The sequence below is a fragment of the Triplophysa dalaica genome, chromosome 10, assembly GCF_015846415.1.
Source record: "Triplophysa dalaica isolate WHDGS20190420 chromosome 10, ASM1584641v1, whole genome shotgun sequence".
Taxonomy (NCBI): domain Eukaryota; kingdom Metazoa; phylum Chordata; class Actinopteri; order Cypriniformes; family Nemacheilidae; genus Triplophysa; species Triplophysa dalaica.
This window is the reverse complement of record NC_079551.1, coordinates 5,050,169-5,070,264: the sequence shown is the minus strand read 5'-3', so window position 1 is coordinate 5,070,264 and position 20,096 is coordinate 5,050,169. Positions and strand designations below refer to the sequence as shown.

General features: G+C 37.3%; 3 protein-coding genes across 6 annotated transcripts in view; 1 reads left to right on the top strand and 2 right to left on the bottom strand.

Annotated features, from left to right (window-relative positions):
* Positions 1-4,650, bottom strand: part of cenpp (centromere protein P) — a 53,404-nt gene extending 48,754 nt beyond the window's left edge. Inside the window, exons 1-5 of the mRNA XM_056758094.1 lie at positions 4,578-4,650; positions 3,709-3,846; positions 3,335-3,492; positions 3,048-3,136; positions 2,231-2,319 (exon numbers count right to left, since the gene is read on the bottom strand). Coding sequence (XP_056614072.1) covers positions 2,231-2,319; positions 3,048-3,136; positions 3,335-3,492; positions 3,709-3,833 — 461 coding nt within the window. The 5' untranslated portion in view covers positions 3,834-3,846; positions 4,578-4,650. The remainder of the gene's footprint in view (positions 1-2,230; positions 2,320-3,047; positions 3,137-3,334; positions 3,493-3,708; positions 3,847-4,577) is intronic.
* A 242-nt stretch (positions 4,651-4,892) lies between these two features.
* nol8 (nucleolar protein 8) lies at positions 4,893-11,202 on the top strand. Of its 4 annotated transcripts, none has more exons than XM_056759963.1 (17): positions 4,893-4,924; positions 5,581-5,723; positions 5,843-5,905; positions 5,996-6,074; positions 6,157-6,307; positions 6,399-6,467; positions 6,599-8,203; positions 8,872-9,024; positions 9,111-9,221; positions 9,316-9,406; positions 9,511-9,634; positions 9,803-9,889; positions 10,002-10,285; positions 10,361-10,496; positions 10,614-10,675; positions 10,789-10,871; positions 11,005-11,202. In XM_056759963.1, exons 2-17 carry the CDS (start codon positions 5,603-5,605, stop codon positions 11,062-11,064), a joined length of 3,279 nt encoding a protein of 1,092 aa, XP_056615941.1. In that variant the 5' UTR covers positions 4,893-4,924; positions 5,581-5,602; the 3' UTR covers positions 11,065-11,202. The 4 variants fall into 4 exon arrangements, with proteins under 4 accessions (XP_056615941.1, XP_056615942.1, XP_056615940.1 ...); XM_056759964.1 differs by having other exon boundaries at positions 4,906-4,924; positions 5,586-5,723; XM_056759962.1 differs by having other exon boundaries at positions 4,906-4,943; positions 5,586-5,723.
* Positions 11,203-18,785: 7,583 nt separating this feature from the next.
* On the bottom strand, positions 18,786-20,082 carry wu:fb55g09 (coiled-coil domain-containing glutamate-rich protein 1). The gene has a single exon (XM_056758777.1). It carries the CDS (start codon positions 19,651-19,653, stop codon positions 19,054-19,056), a length of 600 nt encoding a protein of 199 aa, XP_056614755.1. The 5' UTR covers positions 19,654-20,082; the 3' UTR covers positions 18,786-19,053.
* Between the last annotated feature and the right edge of the window lie 14 nt (positions 20,083-20,096).

Here is a 20,096-nt window from a genome sequence, read left to right as displayed (position 1 = left end):
GATATTATTGAATCCTAGAATAACAATTCTGTTATTATTTACTCTAGTAAACTTCAATTAATGATTTTGCATCTAATGAAGTAAAGCGTGAATTAAAGACAAAGGTTGGTGGTCTCATCATGTAAGAACAAGAGGTCTTAATTTAACACGTATATCTCTGGAGCTAGAAACTCCAAAAATGCAGGTTCACACCCCCAGCTCTCTTAAAGTATGTGGTTACTCATCTGAACAACATCATCCAGATATCCAAACCTTGTAATTATCTCAGAATGACTGTAATCTCTTTGGACGACTAAAGACTTGAACATCAAAAGGTGTTACTTTAAAGGAAAGCGTCACGCTGTACTTTTCCAAATAATAAAAGCGGAAAACTGTGCTTAAGACCACAAGGAATTTTAAACAGATTAAACAGCCAATTTACGTAAGAAAACAATGGCTTTCATCTGAGAGGAGCTGCCTGTGTGAACCGTCTGGCTTCAAACTCTGACACAGTCTAAAGCCGGGCTATTCAACTGGTGGCCCGCAGGCAGTACCCGGCCGTCGATGTAATTTATAGCATGGTGTGATAAATGTATTTTCTAAAAAGAATTTAGTTCGGTCGGGAACGGACCCTACAGTTATGAAGTGACGATGACGGATGAGAACTTTTATTAGTTTCAATTCTGACATTTGCCAGCACGAATAGCACCACGATTTCAAAAGTACAGAGGCAAGGGCAGAGAAAAGCGAGACCGAGAACAGCGCCTGTGTAGATTAATGTTGTTTCACTGAATTTCCCGTCAAATGACAACAAATGAACATGTTTCAATGTAGATAAACATGTCCAGCTTGGGTGTGCAGTTTAAAGTACAACATCAGCATGTTTTAAAATAAAGAGAAAACTTTGGATGTCGTATAGGGCAAAAATGTAAAAATACAAAGTACGGGCTCCCTTACTTAGGGCCATATGATTGAATCGCTGAATCCAGGCATAAAACAGATTTTGCTGTGTACCTCGTAATGGCACAGAATCTGGCAAATGTATCATTTCTAAACCAGAAAGTAGCACAGAACAGCTAACAAAATGAAAATAGTGCATTAATAACTTCAGAAATATTCAGATGGTGTTTAAATATGTAATCTGCAATTGTTTTCCGTGAGCTCATGAAGATTTCAGAAGCAACTGTCAAACACCCCTTGCTGCGACCCATCAAAATGAAAGTTATAACACATTTAACCACACCGTCCCACTTGATTTTCACTGCATGAGTATATTATTTACTTTAGTAAACTAAAGTAACTGTAGTATACTGAAGTATTTTTTCATGTAGGCAAATATATTATTATTGTATAGTAAAGGACAGAGAACACATAATCCATAAACTTTCAAACAGAAAAATGTAACTGGCCACCAAGACAAACTAATTGAATAGCCCTGGACTAAAGCGACAAGAGGTGGTCCACGTGTTCACTTTTTACAGAGCACACACTGTGGGTGAGCTGGCCGTTCCTGACTCACTGGTGCTGTCTGCTGACAGTTTAATGAGCGGGACATGTCACAGGCCGTCAACATGGCACCTTATAGCGTTAAATCCACACATCGTTACGTTGGACAAACCGTTCTTCTGGACTCACATGACTAAACCTCATTAGGAACCAGCTGAGGGACGGACCACAGTTTAGAAAGACTTTCCTGTAATTGTAGTACCACAAAAACATAAAGGAACAGAAAAATACAATAATTGGCCTTCAAATCTTTTCAGAAATATTCCAAAATTTTGTAACAAATCTACAACAAAAAGTTTTTGTATGTAGTATTGTATGAAGCAATATTTTGTGAAAACTGATTCACATACAGCATCTATCCTTACTTTCGATGAAGGCTTAAGAGTATATTGCAGTCTATCAATCTGTCACTGGTAAAGTTTTACAGGCGTCTAGCCCTCCACAGACACACTTGTCAATCAGTCCGTGATGCGAAAATCAGATATCTGCTGGACTGGTGTGTTAACAACAGCCAGACGGGTTCACTCAGCATCCCTCTAATGAGTCCCTGACACGCCGCCAAATATATTCCCCATGTGTATGAGTTTTTGTTTTGATTGATTCTGGTTGCGCATTTAACAAAGCAGACTGCTCTTCTATGGTGTCTGGGAATTTACTTGCCTGAAGTTTACTCACACCGCATCTTGAGTAACATTTTATTCCACCTACTTTAAAGATAATAAACGTGTTAAACACATCACTCTACCTGGACACAAACGCAGAGAAATCTTTGAATTCAGCGCCATCCACGACAATATTGAGCTCTGTAATCCTCCTGAGCAGAGCTTTACCCTCCTGTAAGTGATACTGAAAGTTAAACAGGGTCATAAATAATCTCGATAACAATAGATCTGCTTTGGTCAATTTATTGTGTTACAAAATATAGGCCTATTGGAAAATTTCCATCTCATTGGGAATTTGTTTTTGTCATAACACGTTCCCACAGATTTCTTCTTTCTTGTCAATCAATTATATTGATATTAATATTAAACTTATGGTGGACCGTTTGCTTTGGTGATCTTTATATATTTGGTATGGTCAAATTAAACCGTCATCTCTAGAGTCACATGTTAACAACATGGCAGTGTAAAATAAGGTATGATTTTGTTTCAGAGATGCTGTATGAATCTTAGATCTGGCACATGAACTGTCATTAAATAGACTTATGCTGCCCTCTAGTGCACAGTAAAGGCATTAAACATTTTTGTAGATATAACTAAATCACACAAATGATCTAATAATACATCTCATTTCTAAACTATACAGTCAAGTTATATAAACGCATATGAAATTAGAAAGACTTGCTTTGCAAAACTATTGCTGTGTTTATTTGTGCAGAATAAACAAAAGAATGTATGTGGAATGAACAACTGACATGACATCAAATGAAGGGTTATTTAACAATACCTGCTCGCCTTTTTGCAAGGCAAATTATTGAGAATTATAAAATAACTATTAATAAAATACAGAAACGATCTTAATAAAAAGGTGTAGATACAAATATTGTACTTAGTGGCTTATACCTGAATCTCAGTCACTGCAAACTCAACTTGAAACAAAAGCAGACCACAGTGACCGGCAAGTCTTACTTGCTGTACCTGTCTGCGTTCACCTTATGAGACAAAAGGGAAGTTATCAATGATTTAATAAGGATCAATATCATCAATATAAAATGCACCAAGTTTAAACAAGACAACCAGCAATTCCCAAACAGCATAATGGCAAATGTAAAAGCATTATAAAAGTCTATTTGCATTCAAGAGCAAAATGCCTAAACATGGAAACGTAACTGAAGGGACAGAAATCTCACTTTTGTTCAACCTCTTCACGAAACACTCGTTTAGAGTGATGCCGTTGATTTCAGTCTGTCGCTTCAGGTCTTTCTCCAGGTCTCTGATTTGCGTGATGAGCTTTGAAAGAGTGTGTTTCTGTTCTCCATCACCTTCCAATTCGTCAAAGAAAGACTTCCTGAAAGAGATTAAACAAGAGACATTCATCAACAATATTTTTGTTAGAGCAAAAAGTACAATAAAACAAACATGTACTTAAAGTTGTCTCTGCTGGTATGATCGGAGAAAGTCCTATGTGATAAATAATCACATTCTTCAGCATTAAGACAGAAGTTTAACATGACTTTCACAGACACATCCCTTTCACCACACAAACATTAGCGTGGTCACTAACACTTCCTGCTGTAGTCGGTCTCCATGCTCTATGAAAATGGATCGTAAAGTCTCTTCCCGTTCAGCCTCCAGCATTTCAATCTCCTTCTGAAGCGACTGGATCTCATCCTCATATTTCTGCTCCATGATCTTGCCAAACCTATTAAAACACACATCATCAATATCAAATGATATACTGTTGCATAGTATAAACATATAGATTTTCCTTCATTATATTCTCAAACTCATCCACTAAAAATATTAATAACAACAATTATGTGGTTAGTCTAGAAGAAAACGTATATACTTTTAAGTATTTAGGTTAACTTAAATGGTCAGGATTTATTGTAACATCAATTTGGTCGAATGTATCCAAACGTTGACTGAGAGTGGATACAGTGACAACACAACTAGAATAATAATAATAACAAAAAATATTCATAACAGTAACGTTAACTGTTTTATGAAGACAATGTGAAGTTTTATATGAACCTGTTCATGATGAGATCTAAACAAAATAACGTTTTTCTATACACCTGTCAAAGTGTAACGTTATGAGGTCCAAATAAACACAAAAACGTCATTTTCAGAATCAAGTTAACGTTGCAAAACGGCAGGTTATCGAAATAACATTTTCAATACGGTTATTAAAATCTTTAAAAGACTTTAATAATCGTGTGTATGAACAAAAACGTTTGAGTGTTGACGTTAAATGAAATAGCAGGAGCTTAAAGTGACAGATCAAATCAAAACATCAACCCAGAGCTTCCCTGACACGAAAGAAATCGTAAAACCGAGGGAAATAGGTTTTGAACGCTACTAAATGAAAGACATATATTATGTTCGACCTTTATTTGTTTTACATGTGTAAGAATTACAAGATAAACTTACTTTTCTTGACCTCTTGCCTCTTGCAATGATCCTGTATTGTGTTTTACTCTTAACTGATTCAACTAGATCCCGCTTCAAAGCGGAGCATACCATATTAGACCGGCGGGGGTGAACCATAACCAGATTAACAAACACACGTTAATCTAGTTGTATTTATCATAATTATAAGTCATTACTGTGCATATGGGGGATGGATCAAAGTTCAAATGTTTTAACATCGATCATTTTTGTTGTGAGTGAATGTTGCGCAGATAGTATATTCCATCACGGCCAGTTCCGACGCGGAACGAAAGATTCGTCCATAGTGTTACAACGGAACAGTTATAGTGTTGGACCGTGATGTACATGTGAGTCTTTGGCATGATTGTAAGTCATGTTTTTAGTTTATATAATGATTTATATTGATTCATATTATATAATGATTTTGATTGGCATCAAGGTGATATTTTAGATTAATTGTAGAAAATCCGATACGTTAACGTATGGTGTCGGGTAATTTGTCATGCTGTTGGTTTTGCAGTAATTGTCATAAAATGTCCATGTGTTTACCATTTTGTCAAATATACAATTTACATTATGTGTCGTGATCTCTGCAGTGAAATAATCTGAATGTCAAACTGTATTGTATTGTATTGTTATCCTTTAATTGTGTTCACTTTTATTCAACGTTATTTGAAGTATTACAAAAAGTAAAACTGAATCCATAACAATGTGACACCATAACAAAGTGCTTTACACTTATATCATAGTATTGTCCTTACTTGGTCAACCCTTGTGATTTTTTCATATTGTAAGAAAAAAAATATATATAATTTCTCCTAAATTTTATTACAAAAGGTGGGTAGGCTTATACATTTTAATTGTCAAACACTATCATAATATCATGAAATTATCTTGAAAGTATTCATATTATAAAAAACGAAATGTAGAACTGTTTTTGATTCCACCTCAATAAGCAATGGTATGTGTATGGTTCAATTATTTGTGTATGTATGTTTTGAAGAGCAGTTGTGTGACTTCTGACCATGAAGCGGTTGTTTATCGGTGGTCTTGGCCACACAGTGTCTGAGAAAGACCTTAAAGACAGATTTGGAAAATTTGGGGATGTATCAGATGTGGAAATCATTACGAGAAAGGATGATCTTGGTAAGAATTAGGATAAATTAAACTCCTTTGATGTTTGTATTGTTAAATGCAATGAAATATTTGGAACTGATATGCTTTCATGTCTTTCAATGTGCATTTTCTCTGTCTTGTCTTTGCAGGCAATCCTTTAAAGACATTTGGCTACATTAACATAAACATCACAGATGCTGAATACAAACGATGTACATGCATTCATTTACACTAATATTTTTATTTAAAATTGATTTAGTGTAGCGCAAAACATCTACATGTATTTTCCTCATATTTTGCAGGTATGGGCGTCTTAAATAAATCAACATGGAAAGGTGGAAGTTTGCTGATCGAGTCAGCAAAAGAGAGCTTTCTACATCGGTAAAAAACACTTCAACTCTAGTTGCTACTATAGTTTGAATAAAATGTCTTTAAGATATTGACATTTTCGTCTGTTTTTTAGGCTTGCTGAGGAACGACAACAAATTGTTGAGCAGGCAAAAACCCCAAAGATCAGCCCTCTGGAGAAGGTGGGGGAGTCTCTCAAAGCTGCCGGCGTCGAGAACTTTCATTTAAAGGCTGCAGTTCCAGGAACTGAAATTCCCGGACATAAGGTTTGTTTATTCACTTAAACCAATCCTGCAGTTGTAAAAACACTTACTTAATTTATTTATTAACAATTTTGCATTCTCCCACTCTGTCCAGGATTGGGTTGTGAGTAAATTTGGGAGGGTCCTTCCTGTTCTCAACCTCAAATGTAACGGAAAGAAGAAAATATCCTTTTTGGTTTGGTGTTAAGAAAAAATGTATTCACTTGCATGTGTAGATGTGCCCTTTGGTTGACAAAAGAATTGAGAAGTTAATGATGTAAAACATGCAGCTGTCTTCTCCTTAACTTTGAGAACGTCTTCAAGTACGATCCATCCAAACACTGCCATAACATCAAGAGACTTGAGATGACAGACGACGTTACACCGGTGTCCCAGCTAACATGGGAGGTTCCAGGTGGAGATGATGAAATCAGTAAGAAAAGAAAAGGAGAGTTTCCGAGGCAGAAAACATGCCCCAAAAGATCAAAAGCAGATATGGATTCATTGATCAGCCTTTTCACCCAAAACAATGGAATTACTGCATCACCTTTTGAGAACCAACAAAACCGACTAGGTGCTAAAGGAAACCAAAGACCTGCTGATAAAAAATCAGTTTATGTGTTTGACAGTGATTCTGAAGGCGAAATCAGGATGTTGATTGCTCAAGAACATTTGAGAAAGACGAAACAGACCTTCACTGAGGACGATGACGACAACATTGAGGTGGTCGGGGATGACTTTGCTGTTAAGTCCAATGTCATGATTGGCAATGCTGAACACGATGCTGTGAAATCCCTGCTCGATTCCAAAGATGATGAGGAGTATGATTCAGCAGACACAGATGAGATACTCGCTCAGAGAAAGCCTCTCTGTGCAGACACATCCAAGGACGTAGAAGCTGCAAAACCCAGTCAAGACTCCCAAATAAAATCCAGGAAGAAGCAAGAAAAAGTTGAATTGAAACCTGTTAGCTCTTCATCAGACAGTGGTAGCGATGAGGTATCCGATGATGGTGATGATGATAGCAGCGTTGATTCTGAGTATGAAGCTATGATGGATAACTGCTACCGATTAGATCTTTCCCTTGCAGACTTGGAAAACCTAGCAAAAAAGGCAGAGGTGGCGCCAGACGGTGAGAACGAAAAAGAACCCAACGAGAACCCCAAGACCCCAATTGCATCTAGCAAGAAAAAAGGCAATAACCCAGAAGATATTCTGGCATCCATCCTCGGGGACGAAACTCCTGAGAAAGAAAACAAGAAGAATTTGGTGAAACTAGTACCTCTCCCTGCTTTCATCGGAACGAAAGATCTCTTCGGAGATCCTGCAACCGGTCCGTCAGAACCCAGTTTGAAAAGACCGGCCCAGAGTTTAGACAATAACTCAGAAGTAGGTCCCAAGAGACCAAAACAAGACAAAACAAGTGTCTCGATGAACAAACGTCAACCATCCACAAGTGCGAATTTGCACAAAGTCTCCAACTCTAGTTCTTCATCAGAAGATGATTCTTCTAGCGAGGAATCAGATCTCACTGAAAACGAAGACAATCAAGATGTAGTCAAAAGTCTAAAAACCACCCATTCGTCGCCACAAGACGTTGAGAAAAAGATTGTCAGTGCTAATAGGTCAAACAGCCTAAACAAAAAGATGCCCAAGAAAACAAACAGCTCCGGATCCTCCAGCAGTGACTCTTCCAGTGAAGAATCAGAAACCGAGGACCAGATCTCCACAACTCATCTGACGAGTTCCAGTTCTTCCCCCTCAAAGAAAGTTGACACACGTCCCACAGTTTTTCACCCAACCGTTCCTGATGCTCAGAAACAAAAACAGGACAACCAGAAACGTCTCGCGGCTCTGGAGCAGAGACTTAAAGAGACGGAACAGCAGAAGAAATTGATTCAAGGAGCTCTGTCAAATGTGGTGAGTGAGGACCTACAGCAAAAAACCAACCACCTGGTTTATGTTAAAGAGATAGAACATTCTTCAACCATTTCAGTTCCAAACCTCTATACATTTCTTAGTTCCCATGGATACAAAGGAAGATATTTGGAAGAATGTCAGTAACCAAACAGATCTCATCCCCCATTTACTGCCATAGTAGGAGAAACAAGATCTGTTTGGTTACTGACGTTCTTACAAATACAAATCATGTATACACATTGTATTACATCTTAATCAAATGATAATATTAGTTTTAGCTGTGCCATATCATCCCTTTAAATAGTTTCAACTCTAGCAAGAAATTCACAGAGCTCATTGACACCTACTGTATATAGCAAATAATAACAAACTATTCCAGCAGGAACGCGGTTGTTCGTAAGACTTGTTGAAAGATAATAAAACTACATATTTTATGGTACAGTATATTACCAGCATAAATAACTCCTCATTTTGTGTTTTATGTAAGAAATGAGTTTGGCTTCGGAACACGAGGATGAGTCAGTATGATTCATAATGATTTTCTTTTTTAGGTAAACTTCCCCAAATTTCACAGGCTAAATAACCGAATGTTTATCAAATTGTATGTTTGTGAAGTTAACTTCATCTTATAGACAATTTATGATACTGTAAGATTTTTCTTTTTTTAGGATGCCGTGAACACAAACCGGACCAAACACATCGTGTTCGATTCCGATGATGACGAAAGGTCAAACAAGCTACAAGACAAACAACCAGCAAGCCAGAAAAACAAACTCTTCGAGGAGGATTCGGAATCTGAACTTGATGATTCGCAAGAAAAGGCAGATATTGAGCGCGAATAGAACGAACAATTGTTTTTTTGGCACAACCTGAGGTTTATTTTTTTATTATTGTCTTGATTCTACAGTCAAAACAAAATTCTGGCGGCACCCAACTGTTCGAGAGCGATGATGATGATGATGGCGGGACAGATCGTTTTAAGATCAAGCCCCAGTTTGAGGGCAAAGCTGGACGGAAGGTTTGTCTCTTTAAGAATAAAATATTTCAGATTAGTTTTTTTTTAATTCTCATTTGAATTCCGTCTTCATTTCTCCTCCTGGTTTTTATTTTAGCTCATGGCACTGCAGTCGAGATTTGGGGCAGATTCGAGGTTCCAGATGGGTTCTAGATTTCTGGAAATTGATGACGATAAGGAAGTTGAAGGTCATTTAAGATCTCATCTTAAGATCGTGATGAGAGTACAAATACTGTTCTTTCTCATTTTGCCTTGTTGGGCAAATGGTAAACTTCCACAATTTTTGATTCAGATGAAACGGCTCCAGCAAAGAACACAGAGGAAGAACTTCTTGAGGAGAAAAAGAAAAATCTCGATATTCTCCAGAGCATATTCAAAACCACCAGAGTAGAACCTGCGAAGGCCAAGATGTTTAAGTATGAATATATTTGAACTTCCTTTGACAGAAACAATAGTCACGGTCAAGCAGAAACTGACAGAAAAGTTTATTTAACTTATGTAAACGTGAAAGCGTATCTGAGACATTTTGTTAAGTCTTACAGGTGGTCGTTTTCTTTATCTTTATCTTTTGTTTGCCGTTTCAGAGATGTTTCGGCCCTGCATTACGACCCGACACGAAAGGATCATGAAGCGTTTGAGTGCAAGGCTAAGCAACCAAACGTGACAGACAGGTATTCCATTAACCCATTAAACCATCTCTGGATCTCTACTCGACATTCACGTGTATATCTTTAGCAAGTTTTGTTGCATCAACAGTAAATGTTTCTTAAATGTTTAACACAGCAAAGCAGCGAGGCGAAAGAAACGTGAGGAAGCCGAAAAAGTCCCGGAAGTATCGAAAGAGATTTACTTCGACGTGTCGGCGGATCTGAAGAACGTGTTCGGGACACCGAAAGATAAAGACAATCAAGACGCCACAGAAACAAGAAACGAGATTTTGTGGGATGAAGAGGAGGAAGATCAAGAAAATGAAAAGACTAACGCACAAACCCATGAAGACGCTTCTACCGGATTTCAGTTCTCCTTCTTTGGGAGTGACGCTGTTACCGAAACAACCAGCAAAACAGGTGAAATCCAGTTTCATTAGTGTTAAATAGAAAATGTTACATATTTGAAACCTTTACTATATTTTTTCAATTCAGACGAATATAAATTCGAGACGTTGAAAGGGGCAAAGTTCTCCTGGCAAGCGGATCCACGTTTCCAGGACAGCAGCTCAGATGAGGAGGGCGTGGACCAGGTCGAGCCGGACCAATCAGCTTTCAGCAAAACCATAGGGTAATTTTTTGCTTTTGGTGCAAATTCACCATAGAAATTGAATAGAAATGACTTATTATCAGTGTGTATTAGTTTAAATAAACAGTATGAAAACCGTTCTTGTTTGTTTTCATGCAGAGAACCAACTCCAGCGAAGAAAACGTTTTTCTTTTTCTTCCGAGATGATGAACGTTTAAAAGGTGAGATTTAAACCATCGATCTTTGTTTAAAGATTGATGGTTTAACAAAGCCATTTATGATACAGCTTTCAAATGTATTTATTTTTTATATATCATGGTTGTCTTTACATCAGAGGGTCCTGGCATGTTCTATAGAAGTGTTGCATTAGGAGAGCAGAAGGAAGCCTGGGAAGAAACAAGGTCCTCGCTCCAAGAGGTATGCTGAAAGATCGGATTGACAAATGCTAAAACTTAGATTGGGTTTTAAAAATGTGAATTTAGTTTTGCTTAGAACGGCTTATTATTTTCATTATAACATGAAGTTGGTCTTCTTTTTTTTCTTTCAACAGGAGTATCGTAAGAAACACAGAGATGCCAAAAGACGCCAGAGGCCGACGGTGAAAACCTGAAATGAATGTATTTTGAACAAGTAATTTTCTTATAACGACAGATGTCACATTTTTGCAGAAATGCGTGCATTTACTCACTTTCTGTAGCTGTAATTTATCTGAATCTTCAGAAGTAATAAATGTTCATTTCTAACACTAGGGGGTGTAGTGGTTGTATATTTCTCACTTATGCATTTGTTTTTGTGTCATTTCCTTTTTCATACCACATATAACACAAAGCAGCTGTTTTAGACTTTCGTAGTCTGTGAAGATTTCTTAAAAGAGCATGCAAGCGTTTAACTCAATTTATATATAATAGATTTGTGTTGTGATTTCACAATAAGCATACATTTTAATGTTTAGGGAATATTTCGGCCAAAAATAATATTTTTGTCATCATTTATTGATTTATCCTCATGTAGATCAAAATCTGTGTAGGGCTTTCTTGATTTCTTATGTTGAACACAGAAGAAGATACTTTAAGAAATTAAGGTTTTGAAAGAAAGGTGTTGTGTCCATACAATGGAAGTCAATTGGGGTCAGTGATGTTTGGTTACCAACATTCTTCCAAATACCTTCTTTTGTGTTCTGCGAAAGAAAGTAAGTCATATAGGTTTGGCATAATGACACAAGGATGAGTAAATGATGACTGGATTTTTTATCTTTTAAACCCTTTTAAATGTTTAAGTACCTAAGACTGCCGGCACCTGCTTGACTTTTCAGCTAGTGAAGTATACACATAGCTTTTTATAATATTTAATAAGACATTTTACACAACTAGCAACTAGTTACACATAAGGACACATGGCTTGTCTTAAGAGTTTAATATAAGTCTGTCAAAGGCCTTGAATTTAAAACTCTTTCATCACTCAAGTGGCACAAATCTCACACTTTTATATCCGTCCTGTGATGAAACTCTGAATAAATCTACAGTCTAGCTACTTATGTTTCATCCCCGTCTGTAATATTTATTCTTTTATTCAGCTTGTTTTAAAAACAACAGTAATTGAGTTCCTTTGGTTTAGACGATCAGGACATTCTATGAAGCGATTGTTTTTTTCCAGTTTGATCAGTAGATTTGGGACTGTGTGAGATTGATGACAATGGTTTTGATCACTATGCAAAACAGCACATCCGCAGGTCTGGGCCATACGCCCGTACACAGTGTTCCTCGCTCAAACAGGACGCATGTGGTTTCCGGTTTCGCTGTGATGTCACAGTAGCAGGGCTACACGTACCAGCTCTGACATCACTAAAACTGCCTACCTCAATGCTTTCTGTTGCTAGGGGACTTTTTTAATTTTTTTACGTATTTTATATTAAGACTAGAAATGCACATATTTTATAGAAAATGTTGTACTAGTCTGTAACTTGGGTGTTTCTCTAAGTTTCAGAATGACTTTTGTCTATTCTGGGTGATTTTTTTTTACTACCTTTATGAAAATTGCCATATTTTACCACAATAAGCATACATTATAATCTCTCTATAGCCATGTGTAGTAAAACTATGGCAATACAACCTAAAAATCAACCCACAAAACACATGATTGACTTATTTTATACACTCTTGAGTTTGCATTTGTGTTCTTAAGATTTATTTGGAGCCTTTACAACAGTATTGGTTGCTTTATTTTTTAAAGCACCATTAGAATTACACAACAGTGAATTTTTTTTAAGTTTTTCCAATGAAACCACAAATTTCTATTGACCAGACTTGATTTTAAGAGTAAAACAGACATTTTGGAAGGTTGGCTTTGACTAAACCAAACATTGAAAGCATATGCTGTTTTCATAAGTGAATGGGGGGGGATGGTCACAGTGATGCCAATGGACCATTTTTGGTTCCCCAATAACTTTTTTTTACTTTTCACTTTTCTGAAACAGAAATGTTCTTAGGATGATAAAAGTTTTTTTAATGGAGACATATTTAACCAATAACAGATCCTCCTATTCATGAAGAAGCTTTTTGTGTCTCTGTTTTGTGCCTCCATTTTGACATCGATAGCCCAAAATTTGACACAGATACATACAATACAGTTCTATAAGAAAAGTCAACTTTGGAAAGGTTTCAAGGAAGTGTTTGACAGATTGGTTAAAAAAACTTTGAGTGTTGTTATGACAGGAGTTTGAGGAACTAAAGTGCATGCTGGTATCCACTATTTACTTTTACGTTACATTCCTTTCATAGTGCGAATAACCTCGTGGTTACCTGTTGCTAAGGCTTTCCTCAGAGGCAGGGTCACGTGACGCGAGCAGAAGACAGCCCCTCCCCCCGGGACACGCATGTAAACAGAGGTTTTGTGGTGGTAAGAACCACAAGTGTTGAAATGTTTTAACTTCATATTCTTATTATTTGTTTGTTTGTAAACAACACTGAAACAACTCGCGTGCACAGTTGATTCAATAATCAATAAATCGAAATGGACATCACAGGGAGATCAAATTATTTTATAACAGTAACGTTTAATATAAAAACTGCCATATTTGTGTTTATTCAAAGATGCGTGTGAGCAATGGCCTTTTAACATTGTCATTAACGAGCGCAACATCTCCAAACATATTCCATGTTGCGTAATACTTACGTACTTTGTAACGCTTCGCCGTTCAACTTTTATGTTAAGAAAGCGGCAACGCTCTTAAAAGTCAGTACTTTTCCATACTTGATGGCCTTTTGAGATTTCTTAGACCCAAACACTCCTCCCTCTGTCCCGCAAATCCCACCCAAACACCCCTCCTGACTTTTGTGAGAGCGCTTGTTTGGATCGGCGAATATCACATTATATGCGGCAGCTCAGATATCATCGAGGTGTTACGTGATTGGTCGACGCTATGGAAGCTAATATGATGTCCTGTCATCACCGGCCATTTTAATGCTTCTCGCTCTCTGATTGGCTGGCTGCGTTCTCAGTATTCGGGTTTGTGTGTGAGTGTACATAGTCTGTTTTTGGACTGAGAAATCAAAATAACCCGCTTCCAACTACTATATTTTAACAGTATTTGGCACGAAAGGATATAATGGAAACGGGTTGTTTTGAACCGAAGCTAAGATTTGTACAATTCCAATATGCTTGTTTATACAAGGGCTTTAACATGAATCAACGGGTGTGTCGCTGCACGGGTGGATCCTGTTGCACTCAAAACAGTCAATACTTCAAAATGTCTTCAAGCTTCAGTCTTTATTTTGTGTTGGTTTATTAACACACGTTAATTAACATTAATAATGTACTAAGTTCTACCCATAAGAACCATAGTTGTAACCGTGCATTTGTGGTAAAATTGTGGTTACATAGATCCTCCATTTACTAAAGTAAAATCATAATTTTCTTATTAACGGAGATACAAATTGTTTGTTAAAAGTGTGGTTTAGCAAAATATTGGTAAATAAGCTTTCAAATATTATTATTTTTCTTTTTTAAAGCCCTTAAACTTGATTTCAAGGTGTGGTAGTGCTGTATTGACACGTCAATTGCACACTTAATCTTAAAACACATTATTCCCAAATAATTATAATAAATGATTCCCTTCCCAAATCATTTGTTTAAAAAGCACCTTAACTCTCACCTAAACTGTTCATGATGTCAGATCCTTTCTTAGAACTAAAAAATGAATTTCATTTTACTTTCAGTTTTTTATTCGTTTGAACCCATATGACAGTGAACAGACCAGGTTCATCTAAAACGATCACTCGTGTAACAAAGAAAAGACGTTTACCAGGGATTACCCAAAAATCAACCATATGTTCCTATGAAAAAAACACGTTCTGCATTCATGGTAACACAAACACATCAACCCATAGAAACCACACACAAAGATGATTTATAGGCCTTTTCTAGCACAGGTTTTGCTGTATGTTGCATGTAGGTGGTACTACGTTGTTAGAAGCGTCTCTAAAGGAGAGGAGCTGATATAGAGGAGGCGTTGTACATGGAGCGCTGCCTTTGGGGCTGTTAAGAGATTAAACATTGTTAAGAGGAAAGGAGTGAGAGAGAGAGAGAGAGAGAGTCAATTGGGATTGAATGTTCTCATTATCTCGCTGAAAAATCCTGCTCACAGCATCTTTAACAGCGGGGGGAAGGCAACAGGACCACATTTAATAGCTGCTGTGTCATGTCAATCTCTATAGATTGTGTCTTTACATGTTGCTTTTTTTGATAGTTTCAATTCTGAGTACTGATTGGTCAATGCAGCACTCCAGTCATACTTGACCCTTGTAGTGTATGGTGTTGGTGTTTTTATTACCTAGACAATGTTTGTGGGTGTGGCGGACCTGCCTGATTATCGTGTGAATCCGTACGATGTGAATCAGACATAAACATACAGTTCATAGAAGAATATATATAACATATTTAAGACCTTCCCCTAATCCCACCCCCTAATCCTCACCGTCACTGGCGCGAAAGCGAATCGAGATTGTACAAATTCATACAAATTATTTTGTACAAATTGCTGTGAAATTGTGTTAAGATTGTGGACACGCATAAAAGTTTAATGCATAAAATAATAAAAAAAACATTTTCTCACAATTGCAAGCCAAATTGACAGTATAATATTTATCATTTTAATTTTTATTCACTGTTTATTTACACATGTGATATTAAATGGCATTACAGGACAGTTTGTGTATAAATGTAAGTTTTAATTGTTTTTTTTGCAGAGAAATACTGTAGTTTTTAACTATTGGAATGCTTCGTGCCAAAATGCTCCTTTACATTTCGAGTATAATCTCAAATGTGAAATTTGGTTTTACACAAGGTTTGTAGTGGAAAAGGCTTCTTTAGACTACTTCGGTTCTTTGTGGAACCAAAAATGTTTTTTATGGCTTACCTTAAAGCTTTAAAACATATTTTTTAAGTCAATTCAAGTTTTTTTTGCTTTTGGTTGGTGTATGGTATGACACACAAGTTTTGGCAGAGTAAAAACACCCTGCGAGCGCGTCATGTTGTGACATCACTCTCTCTGAGTTGAACATGTGAGGATTGATAACCAGCTTGGCCTGTCAAACGGTTCTGTCAAGCTTATGCACCTGCATGTCATGACATGTTTAAAAGGACAAGATTGTGTACCTCTAACCATGCTAAATTCACAACATAGGTTCCAGATTTGTTTCTATGGTGAGAACGGGCCTTTGAGAGGGACCCATCCCCCACCAAAACACACACAGACACACACATGGATAGACTCAGGCTCTTAACAGTTGCCTTAAGAAACGCCAGGGCATTTAAAGGTACAGCGCACAACTTTTTGTGCATGAAAGAGTGCATGCAAAGTTATTTTTGTTTACGCCGAGTTAAATTACTTTAAGAAGATAGTTGGGTTCTTTGTCATCCTTTTTGCGTTTCATGCAAAACTGAAGTACTTTTCATTGCAACAGTTTTGTTCTCTTCATACTTCTTTTGTAAAATGTTTCTTGACGTTTAAATTATTCACGTAGCCGATCCTTTCATGCAAACAATTTTATAATGTATGTAAAAATTGTGTTCAATTTACAATGACTAGGAGAACAGAGCATGCACGGAGAGCAGGGTTTCATATTGAAACGTTATCCTGTTTTTCCCCTCTTGTTACTCTCAGTATCACATGCTGATTCATTTTCTTCAGAATTTGAATCTTCCCCATTTCAGATTTTTAAAACTATCCGAGTTTTGCTTCCCTTTAAAACAGTCTTCTACAATTTCATCTTCAATAAAAGTGTATTTTATGTATATTTATGACATAATGATATAAGGTAGTGGGAAAATAAGAAGGCGCTGTTTTCACTGATAAACTCATCTGCCGAGTTAAGGTTTGATTATAATTCGTAACACACCTAAAGATCACATCAAAGAGCAACTTCGTCTAACATGACACACCAAAGCAGCTAAATCTTGTTTCCAGCATGTCTTACCTTGAACCTTACAGTCAAAAGTGTACACACCCCTATGATAGAATGAAATGTTGAAAAAATAATTGTTTTTTGTATGAACATGAACATCAAGTTTAGACAAATATGTAAAATGTTCTTTAATTCATAAGTTGCTTAAGATCAAAGTGTCTTCAAAATAAATAAATGCAATGCAAAGTTAATGCTAAAGTGTTAATAAATGTCACATTTCACTTTAAATAAGAAATTGAATTTGCGTAAAGAAAGTCGTGGATCTTTTTTTACTAAGTGGATCATTCCATTTAACATAAATTAACAAAGACAAAAAATTAACATAATTTATTAAGATAAAGTTATTTTAGTTAGAGTTATTTTCATATATTTTCATGTATCTTATAACATTAATGCGCAATAAACTGACATGATGAATGAACAATTGGTTTGTATTTATTAACATTAATAAATAATTGAAGTGCTGCAAAATAAATGTTCTCATTGTTAGAATGTAAAACTATGCTTTTATGAATATGCTTTATTTTTATAATGTAAAAAACTGTTTCTTATGTAACCAGCACAGGGTTAGTGAGATTTACTCTTTTGTTTTTCTTTATTTACAGTTCTCTTAAGGTTCTAAATAACCGTGCAGTGTTAAAAATGCACTTCTAAGGTAAAAACAGTACATGATAGATTTCTTATTGAATACAATAGTACTAAAAGTAAAAGATGTCAATGTCATCAAATTATGTCATTATGTCATTTCAGGGTCACAGAAACACACTATGCTAGAAATCAGGACTCCATTCTTGCAGTCGCATCTTGGAGCTGTTTACTTCTTTTATGGCCAGTTAATGGTCCAGAAATTGAGCTATAGAATTAAACACCTCTCACAAAACACTTGGTTTGTCTTGAGGAAGTTGCACCACAATTACCTGACATCCACTTGGCAAGCTGTGCAGGAAAGGGGCTGTGACGCCGGCCTTTTTTCATTATAAGGACGCCTCAGCCGAGCCTCGCTCTGTAACGTTCCTGCATTTTTGGCTAATTGGCTAAGTAATGCTGATAGCACTTCATATAGCCGGACTAGAGATGATTTAAGGTCTCATTGTGGCCTTTGAAATGGGAACCCATTAGTGACGCCAGTCATTTACTTATAAAGGGACTCCCTTTTCATACTGCCTCTCTCTCACACACAGACCTTGTCTTATGAGTATTGCCATTGTTCCTGTGACTGATCTCAATAGCCCGGCACTGCTACACTGCAGGAGATTGTTTGTGTTTGTGTTTAGGGTGTGTGTATGTGTGAAGGGTAGGGAGGGTGCTTCTAAATCTGTTACACAGCATTGCATTTCAGTTACGCCTCTTAGGTTTCCAACGTGACCCTGACAAATTTAGATTAGTGTGTCACGTTTATTCTTCGTAGTGTAAAATGAACTTGTGTTTTGTGTTCTGTTTTGTTTCAGATGCTGATATACTTAAAAATTGAATGCATGCTTTATAAATTTCTGCCAAATGCATAAACGTAAATGGGACTGTCAACCACGTTAAAATTGTTGAATACTTATGAATAGTTATCGGTGACGTTTTTTCAGTGCTTCATATATGCAGATCAATAACTCATGTGTGAAGATGTCAAGATCAAGATTTATTTACAGAACACGATTGAAGAAAAAATTAATCTAAGAATTATAATAATCTATTCTATTTTTGTTCTAAATGATACGTTATATATAATATTATTCAACATATTTATATAATTGTATTAACAGAATGAATTATATAATTAATGTACCCAAAACATCTTTAGTGGGATTAATGATAATATGCCTGCAAATGAAAAATGGATCATTAATAATACAAGAAATGAATAAAACTATAGACAGTGTTTAGCAAAATGTCATTTTATTATAAAAACGTTGACAAACAGTTTGCAGTACAACCCACTGGTATGTTTGTCATGAGCGATCAAATGATCTCGAATGTGATTGGCTGTCTCGCATCACTCCTACTTTCTCTCCCCCTCCCATAACAGACCACTCATCACACATTACAGAATAAACAATCACAGAAATGTCCTGTAATATTACAACAAATATATTTTGTTCTCAAAACCACCAAAGCGTTGACGTAAACACGTTACCTGTGGCAGGTGTCTAAACACATGGTGCCACAGTGCTGACAGTCTCACAAAACTCTTTGAAGTCTCTTTGCATGAAATCCTCGCTTTGCATCACGTCGTCTTCAGATGGGAAATACTGCATGCTTTCTTCTTGGTCGAAGTTGAAGAAGGTGAACGTCTGTGTCCTCTGCCGTGCGTAAAACGTGGGTGGCGAGGGCATATCGGGAATGTCCAGCAGTGCGCCTCGGGCATTCTCGAGCACGCCCAGGTACGAGTCCATATCCGCGAAGTTCATTTCGCAATCGGAGCCGCTCTCCGTGCCAACCGAGTCCGATTTCATATGCATCATCTGGTATTTCTCGTGCATGAGGAACTGGTTGGTGTTCCTGGGCGCCCTCATGCCAGGTGCTCGGTGCGCAGGGCGCAACGACACCACCGCACCGGGCGCTCTCGCGCGGTTTTTGCGCATTTTTAGACCGTGCGCCCTTCTTCCCTGCTTCCTTCCCGATTTCTGCCATCGGTGCTTGCTTTCCCCATCGCCTCTCCTCCAGTCGTTCTTGAGTTTCTCCGTCTCCTTGACGGAATTCCTGTCGCCGTGCGCCTCCCAATGGCACATCGTGCCCCTTCCGCACATTTTCTTCACGTCGAGCGTCAACTGTATGGCGCTCTCACATAATCTGAACGAACACAATGGCTGTTCGCTTCGGGGGGTTTGCTTACTCGTGCCTCGCTACACGATCGCCCCCGCGGTCCTCTACCTTTTTACAATCTTTTCCGATTTTTTCTTTGTCACTGGCTTTGAATGGCACATAGCCTGGCGCAGTGCCCTCTGTATAGGCAGCTTGACGCGCGATTGGCACCGATCTAGGATCAGTCACACCCCTCCTCAGCTTTTCCGTGTAACCAGTATCTTTTTGCCTATATCTCTGAAGCAAATCTGATCGAAGTATGTAATGAGTGGATAAAAGTGGTTGTAGTTTGCTTTACTTTGGATAAGTGGCAACAAACTACGTCGTCCGTCCTCCGCTGAACAAACGTCTATCGTGAAGTGACAGTTGACATCTGCAGAAATCCGTT